The following is an 18,856-nucleotide window of genomic DNA, read 5'->3' as shown; positions in this document are numbered from 1 at the left end:
GAGTAAAATAATGAACTAATCATTTATTAAATAATGGTCAAGTGTGGATTTCCAAGTGGATTTCAAAATAAATTACAAGATACAAGTCGTGCAGTACTAAAGTTTCAGCTAGTGACAAGATAATATATACACATACAGAATAAATAACTCAGAACCTAAATAAAATACAAGAATTCAGAGATAAAATTGAAAATGAAACTAATGCTACACAAAATTGAAAGAAAAATAATGATAACAAAAATAAAGATAATAAAAATAAACAAAAATTAATATAATATGAAACTTTTAGTGACATCGATCCATCCAGAATCACAGGCCAGTCAATTAAGACAATGCCCCACATCTTCAATTGATAACAACCAATCATAAATTAATTGTGAACGTTTCAGAGTCTTTCATAAATTTAAATTTCTTGGTAAGCGATTAAATGTTTTAGCACCTGCATGTGAATAAAAACGTTTAAATAACTCAATTCTTGGACTAGAAGGAACTGTTCTATCTGCTTGCCGCAAAGTACCAAGGATCTTATCCTGTTTACAGCCTTATAATACCTCGTTATTATTCTATAAAAATACATATAATTCAGTGGCAAGACCTTAAGACTTCGGAATAATGGGAAATGTTGTCTACCTTTACCCAATATTATATGTACTACAAGCTTCTGAGCAATATAAGCAGATGTAAAAACATTGTAATAGGTTCCACCCAACATAATACCCCATATTTTAACCTTATATCTACAAAAGCATAATACAGGGATTTTAAAACACTAATAAAGCAATATTTTTTTAAATAATAAAATTTATTTATACAAACCCGTAATTGTTTTTGAGATTAGTATCAAAAACTGCGAGACACGTTTTGAAATTGCTTTTGACACTTTTGAGATTGTTTTTTTTTTAACATTCCAGAATAATTATTATTCAATGTAAGCCACAAATGTATTTCACAAATGTAGTGTGTGAAAATTTCACATGAACAACCAGTGTTCACATGACATCCCATCGAGTGATATTTAATACTTCCAACATTTTTTGTCATAATTTGCAAACTGATATTCATGTAATTTGTCTTATTTACATTTAATGGAATTCTGTTCATCACAAGCTACCATCATATGACCCTTATGTCAGCCTCCATATCGTCTTTAATTCCAGACTGAAAGGATGACATAACGGAGTGGTGTATCATCTGCAAATGTGGTCATGTGCCCTCGAAAGAAGCCTCAACATAAATCTTTAATATAAGTACAAGAAACAGCACCGGCTCAAGCACAGATACTTGGGGAACCCCATAAGTTTACCTCGCCTACCTCACTAAGCACATTATTGAGTATATTTCCTCCTTTTTAAATCTGTCATTGGAGTGGTAATTCCACAATGATATATATTAGTTGTGTATTATAATTCATAATTTTACAGACTGATTTTATCAGTATTTTATCAGTAAGTGTTTCTTCTAAAGAACTATGTTCATAATTATGTAGTGAATATTGAAAAAAAATTTGTCAGTAGTAGTAAAATTTATTGTATAAAACTAATCTTATAAGCTTGTTGACATTATTATTCGATTATATAGCTTGGTTTATATCAAATTATTTATATTATCAAACTGTAAGGTTATTTTTTTTTCTATTATTTATTACATTATTTTTTCTTGAAATAATTTCTATTTTAAAATGTTAACAGTAAACAGAAAGATTTTTAAAATTATTAGAAAAACGTAAAGAAGAATTATTCAACAAAAGAATTTTTCATTGGAAGCTCTTCCTTGTTAGAAATGCTTGTTGAATGAGATGGTCCTGCCGATTGAGAAAACTATTTTCAAGAAAACAGTTATTTTACAATTTTATGAAAACTCAAATAAATTTCTTTAGAAATTTATCTTATTTAATTCATTTTATTTAATTTGAAAAGTTTTTTCTTTTACTAAAAAATCATTTATCAAAATATTATAAATCATGCTACTTGAAAAAATTGCAATTTATCAGTCATTAATTAAATTAAAAAAATTTAATACGCAAAAAAAAAAATTATTTTCAAAAATAGAGTATATTACGATACAGTAAATATTTAACAAACTATGTCCGTAATATTTGTCTTACAAATTGCGTATTAACAATCGGTTCTGATTAAAAAACCAAAAATAAATTGCATAAAAAACGACTGACGAGGGTTTTCCAGTGAACACCCTTAAAAAATCGTATATACACAAATAAACATATATGTAATAAACTAAACGTATATATGATCTCTCTCGAAATAAAAAGACTTGCATTAAGAGAGATCACAATAGTCTAGTGAAAAACATACAAAATAAAATTTACAGCCTTATTAAACAATAGATATAGATAAAAGAAATAGTAGTATAACAAAAACAAAATTAAGGGAGCAAGGTTCCTCACTAAGGCATATTAAAGACGTGTCTGATACCGAACGAGTTTAAGTGTCACTCAGATATCCCATGTACAACACGTGTTGGCGGTTTAATCACCGAATATCTTCAATATTGTGTAGGAGATAAACTGCTAGAAAGTTCACATGAATGGTTTAAAGATACGTATGTTTAATATAGTGGGCTGTTACGTCCAGAGTTATCGGTATTCATATCTTATAATATATTTCACCCTGAATTTGAGCCGAACCTATACATTACTACGTTTTCTACGACCAGCGTAGAAAAGTGGCTGAAAACACAGGTGGCCCCGTTCTATGACGAGCTTATTGGAAATTTGGTACCACGCTTCGACAAATGTCTAAATCGGAGTGGAGACTATGTAGAGAAATAGCGTAACTATGTATGTACTTGTTACGAATAAATAAAAAAATATTTTCATTGTGGTTTTAATTTCGTGACCGATCGGACTTTGAAAAAAAACCCTCGTACTCTCACCTTATGATTGGTTAAAGAACAAAGAATATTATTGGTTGGAAGTTTATGTCTGATAATGATAAGAATTACTCTCACCTTATGATTGGGTAGAAAACAATGAATACGATTGGTTGAAATTTTGTTTCCGGTAATGATAAGAATTACTCTCATCTTATGATTGGTTGAAAAACATCGTATTCGATTGGTTGGAATTTTGTGTCTGATAATGATAAGAATTCCTGTCACCTTATGTTTGGTTACTAAACAAAGAATACGATTGGTTGGAATTTTGTTGCCAGATAATGATAAGAATTGCTCTCACCTTATGATTAGTTAAAAAACAAAGAATACGATTGGTTGTAATTTCTTGCCTGATAATGATAAGAGTTACTCTCACCTTATGATTGGCTAAAATACAATGAATACGATTGGGTGGAATTTTGTGCCCTATAATGATAAGAATTAGGAGGTTTTTTTTTTTCAAGATCCGATCGGTCACGAAATTAAAACCACTGAGAAAATAAAAGGGTTTTTATTTGTAACAAGTACTTACATAGTTACGCTATTTCTCTACATAGTCTCCACTCCGATGTAGACATTTGTCGTAGCGTGAATACCATTGGTTGGAATTTTGTGCCCGATAATGATAAAAATTGATATATATATATATATATATATATATATATATATATATATATATATATATAAAATACGTAAATGTAAATGTATGTATTATTTATAATTACGTTTGTTTTTTTTTAGCATCGTGAATGTACCTAGTAAAATAAATAATGAAAACTACTTGAAAAATATTTTAAATAAATTTGGTTTCCCAGAAATATTTATAAACAATTTTGTTAATGGTCTAAGCAATAAGGGTGTTCAGGAACATATACTTTGGTCATCAAAAAATGAACCTGTTATGAAAAATTCTCTTGACGGATTTAAGTCTAATTTTATGCAACACCAATCAAAAGAAAATTATCCTGAGTCAGATGTAAAACTGATTGATGAGTAAGTACAAACAACGTTATATCAAAATAATAATAGTAATAATTTTCTTCATTTAAAAAATATAATTTTATCCCATTTTATTATTTGAGTGGATGTGTAATAAAGTATTAAATGGTTAATCTCAGTAGTTTGGGTATACCTTTTATCAGATTAGTGATGATAAATGTGAAAATTACTTTACTAATTTACTTTACTAAATATTAAAATTATTAATTTTAATATTTCGGCGTTCCCGATAATAAGTTCCTTTGTTATTATTGTTAGTACTGTCGCAAGAATCGTGGTTCGACAACGATATATAGAAAAAGTAAACGTAAAATATTCTCATAAATGGGGTAAATTTATTCTTAACTAAATTACTAAATATAAAAGTTATAAATCGGAAAGTACAGTTCTGATTTTAGAGTAAATTTTAAAACAGCTTTCAAAACTTAAAATATTAAAAGTGATTTTACTACAATAATAAGTAAAACAATTGTAAAGTCATAATTAACTTAATTATAAAATTAATTGTTTTTAATAACAAAAAGAAACTGGCTCTCAACTTCTATTAGTGAAGTACGTCTTTTATACGCTGTTCACAATGAACTCACCCTACGCAGCTTCCCTTATTTAAACGCAGATAAGAACTATATCACAAAACGGGATATCCTAGTGAGACACTCTTCGCTCACATGCTCAATTGTTACTGTACACTTACTTTGAAATCTCTCGTACATAAACTATCGTAAACTATCGAACCGAAGTTTGTTATTCGTCGGCAGTATTTACACCTCCAAGCCTAGGGTTTGACCCCGCAGTCGATTTTCCCATTTGTTCGTTAAAGAGAAATGATTTCTACTGTCCGAGCGATTACACCGAAGGTTTCCAATCTTATACCACCGGGAATAATGGGCTGGTCGGCCAATTTGTACGTGTCCGCCGTAATGCAGTTAGGTGGCTCAATTAAGTAGTTTTGGGTAGTCATAGGGAATACCAAACTGTCGAATACGAATTCAATATTTGGAGGATGTGTTCAATAATTTTTATTTGGATACTTTCAATATGCATCCCGATGTAGAGTAAAATATATCAAATTCAGAATATTCGTTGGATCCATTCTGATAGCGATACGAGTTTTGTGTATTCGAAAGCAGCTCTCCAGCCAGCCTGTCCTTGAAAAATTTACAAAAAAACATTAATTTTGATGTAAGGGCGTAAGAGTGATTTGATAGTAAAGGAGAAATGAAAAAAGTAAAGAGACAAAAGAAGTAGTTACGAGGGGGATAACTATAATGGCTTGGGTGATAGCTGAGCGGCGGAATGAAGGAGGTACAAAGGGAGCTATAAGAGGTGTATTCAAATGGTGGGAAGCAATGGTAATAGTACATACCTGCTATGTTACACGCTTCAGAATAACGAAAACTACGTTTGTTCTACTTCATCATCTGTTGCTAATAAAAGGCTAGTAATTTTTATATACGGTATTTCAATTTTTAACATTTTTCATTTTAACCATAAAACGAGAGGAACAAGTAAACGACATTAAACCATTATTTTTACACTGTCTGGGAGTAAACATATTGTTTATATTAATTTAAAAGATAAATATGTTTGTTGGTTCTGCAGCAATATTGTTGCAGTGCAGAAGAAATTTAATGTTAAACATCATTTCCAGTTAATTATTGCTTTTGGTGTTGGTTATCCACTTAATTCTGAAATAAGAACGAAAAAAATAAGTCAAATAAAACTAAACCTGTTTGCACAACAGCCAGTTTTCACTAGATTTTACAAGTAAAATCAATAAATGCAACCATTGTTTTTCTTAAAAATTTCTAATATGCTTACAAAAGACGAAAAAGCCGTTCTAGAATATAAAGTTGATAAAAGAGGCAATTCTGACTGATGCTGATCTTTTATTTGAGGAATTTTTAACAAACATGAGATTATATCAGCAATATAAGACGGTTTTTTTTTTTTACGTCGGAGGAGGAAAAATCTCCAGCCAGACGCCCAGCAGCCCATACTACTGGGCATGTGGGGTTTCCTGCCGAAGCAGGGACCCACTAAAAATCCTCTCCCTCACACAGCATGGGACTGGAATCACCTAAGCAGGCACACATCATTCCCACAGTTGTCTCTATTTCTATCTGTTTCGTCCTCAAGCAGCGGCTTCAAGCGTCCCCCTAGGGCACCCAGCAGCGACGATCCTGAAGGACCTCCGCAACCCACCCCCGAGGGCTTGCCCTCCACCACCACTTTCGGACTAAACACTTTCCTACCTTCGTTTCTCTTCTTCCATTTTCTTGGACAGTACTTGCTGGAACTAACGAGAACGACTTCAACCGTCAATGGAGCTAAGCATAATGTTCATAATTTCCTCTGGGATAGCCCATCTTGCACACCATAGGAAGGTATGTTCTGCATCGTCTTCTAAACTACAATACAGGCACCCCGGCGACGCCCGTCTCCATGTCGAATACAGTATGCGTTGAAGATCCGTGGCCAGACAGCTACTGCACCGTCCAAAAATCTATCTATACAACACTGTACAAGTCTCTATAGACTAGACTATACAAGACTAAATATAAATCCCTACAAGAATTGATTTTCAAATAACACCCTAACAAGAAGAACACATGCAATTACAACGGACATATAAAGTCAATTAAAAATGACAAGGAAATATTTAACTGGTTCTCTTTACAGTTTGATGAATTAACAGATGTATCAGACACAGCACAGTTAGCAGTTACGATGAGAATGATATTCAGGAACTTCACTGTAAAAGATCTACTGAAAATATTGTCCATGATAGGTAGAACAAAGAGTGAAGATATTTATAATACATTCAGAATATACGCCAAGTCAATAGATATACTTTTGCACAAGCTGTCTCTGATAACCACTGATGGTGGACCAGCAATGGTTAGTAATATCAATGGATTTATTGGTCCCTGCAAGAAAGATAATTATTTTCCAAAATTTATATCCTACTACTGTATTATCCACAGGGAAGTTTTTGCAATAAAGTACTTCCCCTTTCAACACGTTATGAAAATAGTTACAAAAGTAATCAATTCTATTTGTGCAGCCGCTTTGCAGCACCAACATTTCAAGGTCCTATTAAAAGATATTGACAATAAAGAATCCGATCTCATCCTAAACACTGAAATACGATGGCTCAATGAAGGTTCTTACACAAATTTTAAGTTTTTTGAAAAAAGAAAAGGCTGTTAAATCCCAATCAATTCGATTCTCTTGATAGAAATCATGTAATACCAAGATAATTAATCAGTGCATGGAAATTAACTACATTTTTTAAAAATCGGTATCACTTACTCTACGTATAAACCAGTAGCTTTCTTGACAAAAACAAGCTAAATCGTAAGGGAATAGATTTTTAATCCAAGATCGATAATGGAAATTTCAAAAAAACCAACTGAAAACACTTCTCTTCAGTAGTCTTTTCAATCTGCGTGCAGCCCTGTTGAGGGATGAGGAATTCTCTATTCTCAGTTATCCTGTAGCATCACCACTTTCTTCTTAGTCACCTCTTTGTATTAATTAGGTCCACCACCTCTCCTTGATAGTCCTTGCCTCCTCACTCCTCATATTTCTTCTCAGGTGACAATCATCATACTCCCTCTTGCATGATAGAGATCAAATAGTAAGTTGCATAATCAATATCATCCTTACAATGAAGAACAGAACCTTACAATGGAACAGATCAGTCAGTGATCTCTTATTCAATCTCGTCTCAGTATGAGCCCCAGTCCGTCCTGTTATTACGAATGATAGGTAACTCTCTTTCTTATTACCATCGTACTTAAGGTGAGTAATACAAGCGAGTAGTCCGATGTTGAGTCGCAAATATTTTTAACCGAGTTTTATAGATATGCTACACCTAAAGTGCCCTACAACTCTACCAAGTCCGGCATTTTAGTTGGGTCTGCAAGCCAATATGTAGGCAAAACTCTGAGGCAACATTGAACTGTTAATTGAGAATACAACTCCTTAACGTTCTTTCTCCGGTTAATGCAAGTCGAGAGCCCCATACAGAATGTTTGCATTCAGTTACCTCCTGCGATAAATCGGGAACCTGAAGTTGCAAAGAATTCCAAAAATAACTCACTCGCTAACGCATGACAAGGAAGACAGTGCATCGTAGATAATCTGATTTTCCCCACCGGTCCAGAATCTCAACCTAGGTCACTTGAATCTGATCTGTGCAGAATCCAGATATTTTATGATGCCTCAAAGCATCGCTGCAGTACCATATTGTGCTCTGCCATGCGGATGGTTGTCATATATACATAGATACCGCGAAGCCGAAGGTAATTTAAGTTTACGAAGTATTTTCGAGATAAGGATGACATCCAAGGATTCAGTAAGCGCCAGAAATTCGAGTTCTTTTCGCCAACAAAATAGATCATTGATTTCCATGTAATATTATTAAGAAATCAAGCCATCAGCAGATTTTTGCCATCACGTGAATGAGTAACCTCAATTCTCTCTATCTGTTCGTCCAGGAAGTCTGTGTTTAAGGATAGTTGTGTGACAAATTGGAGTACACACTAGTCTCACAACTACTCCCAACCGCCGCAGTATATGATCGTGGAAGAGTACGAGAATCAGCTCCAAGATTCCTAGCCGTTCCTTGTTCCAAAGCGGGGAAATTAGCATTAGTTGTCAAAGCGAGACAATTGTCGATCCACAAGATTCAACCCCAAATATTATTCTTACAACAATCACGACTCACCCTTAATCCGTGATTCCTCTGTACGATTTCCTTATATATTCTACAACGCCTGTAGTTGGCAACGTGGTGTGATTGACAGAGATCACAAATAACTGGATTGTTTTTGTCCTTTCTCAGAAAGTCTGCGGTCTTATTGCTTACCGCCATGAGATGAAGATGCTACAGTTGATAACAAAAATCAACTGACGCAACAGCTCGGATTGATCAAGATATCACATTAACAATAACAAAATTATTTGACATTATATAATCGAACCCTTCATAATTTATATATTGAATGATAATTTAAAACAAGGAATAGGAATAGAGAATATGTACAAAAGGATAATAAGCGCATTTCTGAAAACAAATATTTGACAGCAGGCTGCATTGGTTATACACTATTCTTACCACTAACTGATAAGTTTACATCATCCCATAACTGGAGTATGTAATAGACGTAACAAGTAAATTGATATGTTTATTATTTTATTTTTTATAAGCCGTATAACTGAGTGATGGGTGAAAATAATTATTTATTTTTTTTTTTATACTTAGTACAGTAACTAAATGACCAAGTACATAACGATCTCAGTTGTTACACGAATTACATGCATTATGTTTCGACTTCCGTCAGAATTTTTCATTTCACTCAAAATAATCTTAAAGAAAAATAAAACGAAATAAATTGTATAAATTTGGAATTTTAAATTGAATTCTATTAAATTCAATTTATTTTAATTAAAATAAGGAAAAATTAGATTATTATTATTATTAAATACCGATAGAAAGGAATTGTATTATTAGTAATAATATATTTTATAAACCATATAACAGATTTATTTATTTTTATTTAATTTAGAAATGCTGGAACTAACTTTCAATGTCCAACATCAGATCTTCTAAAGAGATTTGATTTTTCAGACAAATTTATTAAATATTTTTTTGATGGTCTAAGTAATGATGGATTAAAAGAACACATGTATTGGTCAATGAAAGATCCAAATGATTTCGGAGATTATTTAGAAAGATTTAAAAAATTTTATAATAAAATACAAGGGTCTGGAAATAATGAAGCATCACAACTAATTTCAAAAGAAGGGTAAATATTAGAATTTTATTAATAAATCTAATCGTAACAATGAAAAAAAAATTGATTGATATTTTCCAGACACCAAATTCCTATTTGTGGAAATTATTTATTAAATATTATGACTGTAAAAAATAGAAGAGGTGTTTTACAACTTAAAGTGATATTTAAATAATGTTTACAGCAGTTAATTAAGTAAATATCTGTTTATTGTTTTATTTTAGTAACACTTTAGTAACTTTATTTTAGTAACATTTTTATGATCATTAATACGTTGTTTAATTTGAAAATTTTGAATGAAATGTTTGCACTGAATATCTTTACAGTGAGATGTGCACGTTAATAGATAGTTTAACATTTTAAACAGCCACCAGTAATAAAATAGAATCCTTCGATTTTCCTAAAAGAGATCAAATTAATACCAAGAAAAATATGATCAAAATCGACATAACAACTGGAAAAAACAGATCGGTTGGAAGGAAAATATACTTCCAAAATAAGAAATTTAGGCTACTTTTTTATTATAATGAAAGCATTAATCCTGCTCACAATTGTTGGGAAATCGATTTTTGTTACTAATTTAATTTCAGCTTAGTATTTATTTACATATTTACTTTAGATAGTTAAGAGCACTTATTACAGATGCAAATTTCCATATGTAAAATAATTTCCACATCTTAAAAATTGTGCGTCCTGTGGAAGTATCCCACAGAATTTTAAATCATTTATACAAAGCCCAAAGTTTAACTTCATTTACCACCAAATTATAACTTTCTACGCACATGAGACTGATAGTGGTAACAATGTGATACTAATAAATCAAATAACAAAACAAATTAATATTTATAAAACAAACACATGTACAATAAAACTAATTAATTCAGTGGATTATGTTTTCATAAAATAAATCATAATTTGATAATTAGAAATCGGTTTACAGATCTGAACGAAATGGATAAAATGGAATCGAAATAGTTCATTTGAAAATATATTACAAAAAATTAATTACATAACGGAACAGCTTTTTTTGCATTCTCTTTTGTAATTAGTGATATTTTAATAATCATTAATATATAAACTAAGTTTTACTGAAGAATGAAGAAAATATTTTTGTTATTTCGTATATTTTAAGTTTCCTTCGACAAATATTTTTATTAACCTTAGCTATAAAAAAATTAATATAAAAGGTTTCAATTTCAGAATAGGAAAGTGGTTTTTATTTTTACCAATTTATTTAGTTTTAGTAAAAAATCTATGTGCCGAAAATAATTAAACAACCAACCTCAGTCAATAAGAATATATAATGGGTAATATATTCACAACTGAGGGTCATATCGAGGCAAGTTTTCTTACATGTAAGTTTCCGTAAATCTTTTCCGGGATGTAATATGACCGTATTTCCGTTAAATTCAGTTTGGCGGAAAAACGATGATGGCTAACATTTTTTTAATAAAATAAAAAAAAATAGTATTTATGTACAAAATGAATATGGTATTGGTTGGAATTATCTAAATTAACAACTGTAGAAAAAAAATAGGGAGATAACAAATTAATCATAATTTTATCAAAAATGGCCAGTTGATATGATTACACTATAATAATAATTTATAAAAACCACTTACGAATAACTATTTTATATGTGTTTAAGTACTTTCGGATACCAAACCGATTTTCAGGAACTCAAAAAACTTTTATATTATTCTTAAAGTAAAAAAAAAAAAAAAACAACTAAAAATCATTCATCGTATGCAAGTCGTTATGTAAAATGTAAAAATGTACAACACTGGTCGTCATGTTTTAAAAAAAATTATGTCAACTTAGCGTCCCAGTCACAATTAGAAAGTACTTGAAAACATATATAAAAAAAAGTTGTTGGTAAGTGGTTTTTATAAATTATTACTATTAAAATATTAATCTTGAGTAACCTTTAAGATTAACTTTGTAGTATTCAGGATATGTAGCATCCAACGTCGAATTGTTCGGATAGGGTAATCATTGATTGCTTTTGGAGTGCATATCAGCCAATCTGATAAGCTAGTATTACGTTTACTTGGTTCTACAGCAAAAATTAATTTTTTTTTAAATTCCCAACCATCTCAACTTTTTTTTTATTGCTATAAGAAAAATATAGTTTTATATAAAATACATTTATTATTTAAATGAAATTAAATTATTTATTCATTTTAATTTAGAACCGATGAAGATTCTGATGAAAATAAAATTAAATCAAATTTGATCGATACACTACAAAGTATTGATTTTACAAAAGAATTTTCAGAAAATTACGTTAACTTACTAAGCCTCCAAGGTCAAAAAGATATTATAAAATGGTCAAAGAGTGATATAACAGCTGTGAGGGATTATGTCAATAAATATTATAATAATCAACAACAAAACAGACACAGATCACCAATTCAACAAATGAACGGAGGGTAAAAAATTAATATTTATTAAAATAATTAGGTTATAAAAATACGCTAAATTTTTTTTACGTAAATTAAACTTAATTATAATTTACGAACGAAATATAATTTGTTGGATTTCCTTTTTTAAGTTTTCTATACATGTACTAGTATGTTGTCTTACTATGTACGATAAACTATTCATTTAAATTTATTTTTTTAATATATTCAATCGTAGAACTAACTTACTGATTTGATAATACTAATTGCAAACCCATATAACTAAATTTGTGTAAAAGTAGGAGTATACCGGCATTTTATAGGATTATAAAATAAACTCATTACAATAATTTGAATTTTTTAATATCTAATAGTAAATCATTCTCATATATCTAGTACGATTGAGACAATAAACTCATGAAAGGTCTGCCTTTTTTTGCGTCAGAGGAGGAAAACTTTGCGCCCAGCAGTCCGTACTGCTGGGTGTGTGGGGTTTCCCGAGATGGCGGTGACTCACTAAAAACCCTCCCATACGTGATGACGGAAACCACCTAGTCAGGTATTTGTCGCCATCACTCTTGTTAACGGGTAAAACTATGTTGTCTTTAAGCCACTGCTTCAGGTGACCCCGAAGGCTCCCAACAGCAATGATCCGGGTGGACTCCCGCTATCCACCACCTGGCCTTCAACCATCGCTCTCCGGTAGAATACTACCCTATCGGTTCTTTTCATCGTTCATTTTCTGTGAAAGAACTTCTCAAAATCACCTGGAACACCGATACCAACCGTCCTTGAAGAGACCACACATTTCAAATCACGTCTTCCGGGGTCATGTCTTCCCTAACCGGCCTTATAGTCTCCTCACGCGGGCAACCCAGAAATGCTTGCTCACATCATCCGTTAGATCACAGTGAAAGGACTAACTTGAACGATCGGGTTAGTACCTTGATATAAAAAACCGGTAAGAATAGTTTGACTGTTATTTATTTTTTTACATATATTTATCTAATTATGTTATACACAGTGACGTACGACAAAATATTAGAAAATTTCGGAACATGTTCTACTGGTGAAAATAAAGAAGAAAATTCATATATACTCGTACATAGATTAAGGAACGCTTCGTAAACGAATGTCGGCTGTCGAATGATTCTTACTGATTTCTGTGCCTTCACTCTAGTAATATTAAAAATTTTGTTTTGTTTAATAGCTAGTTAAAATCTGTCACATTTCGATATGTTTTGTGTTTAATAAAATTGGAAATTCATATTTACAGAAGTATGAATTTAGTTACAAACAAGATACAGATCTTGTTTCTATAGTCTTTATTCTTACTGCATTACTCAGAATTAAATTCTTTACAAATTTTATTTAAAAGTTTTATTTGTTTATTACTTATCTAAAAAAAAATATTTTATGTCGAACATAAAATAGTGTGTTTTTCGATCCAGATATTTTTTATTAACCTCAGGTTTCTCGAAAACTGCTAAAAGTATTATTATCTGGGATCTATTTTTTCGTTTTAATTTTTCAGGTCAGATATCATATAAAAACCACTAAATTTACCCCTTAATTTTGATTCTAAGAATTTATCTAATAAATTTTTTCCTTTTTATTATTTAAAAATAATAGTATTAATCAATTTAAAATATTAAAATATTTTCGACATACTTAATTAATGGGATTGTTGGATGTTGACTTCTAGGAGTTACAGGGTCGAAGCTACAAGACCTGGCATTTTAGTAGTTACACGAGGGCATGGTTCCGGATAAAATAAAATTAGTGGATATAATGATATAAATTAATTATACTTCGTAGCTTTTTCAACAATAGGTCAGTTATTTATAAGAAAAACTGTTTATTAGGTTATATTAATATTAATGGAAATTTAATTCAATCTTTACTTTTCGTAGTACGGGTATTATTTGACTGTTATTTTTTTTTTTTTTTTGTAATCGCATGCAAAAAGGCATCCATGAAACCACCTCAAAAATTACATGTTAATATTCCTTGCAACATATTTAATACACGTGCACTCATAAAATTAAGTCAGAGAACAATACCATTCGTTGTTCAACACAAAACAAAAACAGTCATAAGAACTTATAAACAAGAGAAACGATAAAACACTATGATAAAAAAATTGAAATAAAAGTAAACTAAATAACAGTGGAATAGTAACTGAAATTGAACAAAAGTGAAATAATGAATTGTTGGGTAAATAATGAATTCGTTGGATGCAGCTCCAACTCAAATCACATACAGTCTTCAAATTCCAACACATGGAGCCGTTTTAGCCACCCACCATTTTCACTGTTGTCTAGAAGGAGAATATCTAAATAATTCACGTTGTTTTCTGGCCGCAGTTTATAATTTATACCGCATCGCTGTATTTCTTCGCGAATAAACAGTTTTGGAATTAACTAGTTTTGGAATCCTTGTGTTATATCGTCGTTGCTGCTGCTTTATTTATGCAAACGCTGGATCCCATAGGTAGCAATCGGTTTCAGGATAGTCGTGTACAACAACAGTTTGTTAGGTAGTGAAAGCCGTGATCTTTTGTTCAGCCTCTAGTTAATTCCTTAAACTTAATATTCATTTGTTTTTCTCTTTTCCCCTATATGGATCTTCCACGAAAACGACGATCGAAATGAAGACCAAGGTACTTTAAGAATGCGGTATGAAAATTCCATCGAGTTGGATCCGTGGGCAGTCTCCTCCTCTCATTGCCAATATCACATAACTCGACTTCGCTTGATTAACGTTAATCTTCCATCTAGATAGCCATCCATTGATTTGATCCAATTGAGATTTTAATTTACTTGAAGTTGGTGTTGGGTCAACATCGACAACAAGGAGAGCCGTGTTTCGATAAATGAAACGGTAGTGACATCGTTCGATGTCGGAAGGTCAGCATTGAAGATAGAATATAAAACAGGTCCTAAAGTTGAACCTTGATGGACTCCTGACTGAATGTCAAAGAACACAGATAACTCCTTATTATACTTCACCTGTGAAAATATCCGTCAGGTAACTACACAAAACCAAGCAATACGGTTGAGGTACGCTCTTTTTCAACCGGTGTAAGAGCCAGGCAGCCAGACCTTGTCAAAGGCCTGCTGAACATCTAAGAGAGGAGGCGAACAGTATTTCTTCTCTTCAAGGCAATTTAGGATTACCTTAATAAGCCTATACGCTTCCTCAATAGTGGTGTGACTACCTCGGCAGCCAAACTAATGATCAGGAATAATTGACCGTGCTTAAGAATAGGCCACAACCTCCAAGCAGCTTCCTGCAGGAATGAGGCCATTTATGCGTTACACTGTCGATATCACAGAAACATTTCAACGGTACAGGCTCAACCTGCTCGTCCTCTATCCAGCTTTGAGAACAGTGGGCTGTTCTAACAACAGGACTGACTGGGGTCAGTCCTGTTGTTATGGAGGAAAGACATTTTCATTTCTTTATCATCGTACCAATGGTAAACAAGACAGGGGATCGGTCAGACGTTGAATCGTAGCTGCTTTTAACCTCAATGTATAGTAATGTAATTTCTGAAGTGACACCGATGTTCAACAAGTCTTGGATCCGACCGCCAGTAAGTTGGTTGCAACCGAGATTCACATTGTGAGAAGATGTTTCGCCTTCAAGTTACATCCTACAATTAAAGTGGATTCTAGCCTTGAAGAAAACTCAGCCGTCTGTTATCATGTGGCGAGGAGGACAATAGATCACCTTTCGTCTGAAAGTTGAAGACAGTTTAGGATCTCAATCATGGTCGCCTGTAGGTCATCTGACCCGTACTCTGGTAGGTGATGACGCTTTATCGCATTTCTAATAAGCACTGCAGTACCTCAGTGCGTTGGGACATCAGGATGATTAGCTGTGAGGACTGAATACCCAAAAAATATTTCAAGTACAACATAAAGTAGTAATTTTATAAATTCGTCCTTATTTTTACCTCCTAATATCCGTTTGTTTTGAAATAATACCAAGAACATATTTTTAAAGAGTTTGTTTTGCTTGGTGACTATATATGTAATACTGTAATGCGCAACAATTAATGAAAATAATTAACCATTCTTATATGTAAAACGGTTATATACAATATAAACATAATTTAAGATAATAGTAAATAATGTCATATTTGTTTATACACATTTTCAGATTATATAAAATAAATAAAAAAATTAAATTACTCACGAATAACACTTATCAAATTTATGCGCATTTTCGAGAAAAATTATTAATTTCAATAAAATAAGTAACTTTTAATTATTTCAATAATTCTTTTATTAAAAAAAAAAAAAAAAAAAATGTTATTTAATAATTTTTTATTGTTACAGAAACATGAAATAGAACAATATATTTAACAATAAAGTTAATGGAGAAATTATGCCAATAAATAATATTTCATAAATTATAAGATGTTTAAAATATATTAATTAGTCAGACATAATACAATTTACTTATTATTTATAATAACCCAATTACTTTTTGTGAAAAAAATAAAATCAGCTTTTTTTTACAAATCAATTTTAATAGAATATAGACTCAAGAAATAAATTCGAATAAGACCAAATACACCCGAGGTCCACTAACCACGACGGGGTCTAAGTTAACTATATTTTTTTTAATTATTATTTTTTTTATTTATTTATTTTTATTTTTAATAAAACTGAATTTTGAGAAAATTGTTTCTATTATACGTCGAAAATCTCATCCTTTAAACGATATAGATTACTATACTCGCAAGATGGAATTTTCCATGTTAGCCGTAATTTACGCTGGTTATAGTGCCCTAATTTCTTAACAAGTATGTTCTTTGTACTGTTGAATATCCTACAGTTTATTAACATACAATTTCTCTCTTAAATATCTCCGTAGAAAGTCAGGAGCTGTGAAATCAGGAGGTCGTGGCGGCCAATTAATTTTGATCTCCTCGAAATTAATCGCTCCCAATAAATTTCTATTAGAAGTCTAATTGTAGCTTCAGCAGTATAGCATGTAGCTCTATCTTTCTGAGATCAGGTTTCAGATATATTTCCCAAAAAAGGGAGTACAAAATTGTTCAGCATAATTTTGACATCGTAGACCAGTGATTGTGACTGCAACATAATTTGCATCTACGAAAAAAGTTGCAACAATTTCTGCTGAGGTAAAATCGCACCAAACCGTACACTTAACAAAATATATTTCATTTTGATGTACAGCTCGTCGATTTTGATGTTTAAAATTTTGAAATTTAACCTTTTGATAACCCAGTCAGATGAAAATGCGCTTCCTCAGACACGATCAAACTTTGCAAAAATTCATGTTCTTCTCCAGTCAACTGTTGAAATCAGATGACCTTGCCTAATCTTTGCTAATTATGGACAGATTTTAATGTCTGTATCGGTTGAATTTCGAATGCCATAAAGTTGCAAACCGTAGAAAATGGACCGCAATAAAGTGCGAGTTAAACGAAGTTGAGGGTATCGTATTCTACTCTACTTTTTCTGTACCGTCGGTATTTTCTTGTACACGTACAAATATGTATTCTTGGCTTAACACGTTCTTTCAGCATGGGGAAAATTACCTACACAACCGTAGTTTCGAAAGCGAGATGACGAATGATTGTTTCCTAAAGGCTTTTAAAAACTCTAAAATAGTGAAGGTATGCTTGTTGCGTCTCAATTTTAGTTTTAAAAATAGAATTCAATTAGTTTGTTTCGTTGTGCTGTTTTTCTCAGTGTAGACGGATAAATTTACGAAATTGGGACAAAGTTACAAATTTTTTAGAATTTGAAATTCCCTTGGAACTACAATTTCTGTCAAAAATACAAGAAAGATAAGTAAATAAAAATTTTAATATATTTTATTGAAGTGAAAACTTCTTTAGGCGCGTTGTGTCAGAATTTTTTGTACATACGAATTACACGGGAACGTGGGAAAAAAAAAATCAGTGACTCGCAATCAAAATCTGTTACGTAACGCTAGGCGCTTCTTAACGTATATGAATGAAAGAGAAAAAGGCATAGTACGGGAATATATATAAGCATATGTGAATGAATAGTATAATATGCTTCTTCCTTCATCGATTTTCCGCAACGCCTCTTCATTTGTAACTTTATTCACCCATCTGATTTTTAACATTCACCTTAAAATATTTTACGTATTAAGTTAGTATGTTACAGTAAATCCACTCTTTCAGCGTGAAAATTCATCTACAAACAGGGTATAATCGTGGAAAACACCGGTTCAAATTGTGCGTCAAATTGGTTCTAGGGGTCAAAGGTTAAAGTGGCTATTGAATGTAAATAATATATGCTACTTGTAATTCGAAACGATTGCGATCCCATACAAGTTTTCACTTCGGACGTGCGGTCTTAAACACACATTTTTTTTTGTATTTATTGTTGTCACTTGTCTATGTTTGTTATTTATTGTTCCTATTTCCTTATTGTTTATTTTTGTTCTTTATGATTTTTGTTGTTTTATGTAATACTACATGATAGTGTTACTGTAGTAGGGACTACATGGCTATAATTGTTGATGCGACTATAAATAAAAGCATTAAAAAAAAAAAAAAAATTAAATAATGTAAAACTTAGTAAAAGTTTTAATTTTACAATTTTGGCAAAATAGTTAAATAAAATGCAGTTTTGCATTTCATTAAATTTCAGATCTTTTAAGTTTGTTACAAACAATTTAAACATATATATATATATATATATATTTTAATCTACAAACGTACAAAAAACAAATTAATAATATTTT

General features: G+C 31.4%; 1 protein-coding gene across 1 annotated transcript in view; it reads left to right on the top strand.

Moving 5' to 3' along the window:
- LOC142332483 (uncharacterized) overlaps positions 1 to 16,549 on the top strand; it is a 45,721-nt gene extending 29,172 nt beyond the window's left edge. The window contains exons 16-20 of the mRNA XM_075378933.1: positions 3,634 to 3,885; positions 9,468 to 9,707; positions 11,888 to 12,127; positions 13,803 to 13,930; positions 16,444 to 16,549. Of these exons, the coding sequence (XP_075235048.1) occupies positions 3,634 to 3,885; positions 9,468 to 9,707; positions 11,888 to 12,127; positions 13,803 to 13,869 (799 nt within the window). The 3' untranslated portion in view covers positions 13,870 to 13,930; positions 16,444 to 16,549. The remainder of the gene's footprint in view (positions 1 to 3,633; positions 3,886 to 9,467; positions 9,708 to 11,887; positions 12,128 to 13,802; positions 13,931 to 16,443) is intronic.
- Positions 16,550 to 18,856: the final 2,307 nt, after the last annotated feature.

This window comes from Lycorma delicatula, chromosome 11 (genome assembly GCF_047948215.1).
Source record: "Lycorma delicatula isolate Av1 chromosome 11, ASM4794821v1, whole genome shotgun sequence".
Lineage (NCBI taxonomy): Eukaryota > Metazoa > Arthropoda > Insecta > Hemiptera > Fulgoridae > Lycorma > Lycorma delicatula.
This window is presented reverse-complemented; position numbering and strand designations above follow the sequence as displayed.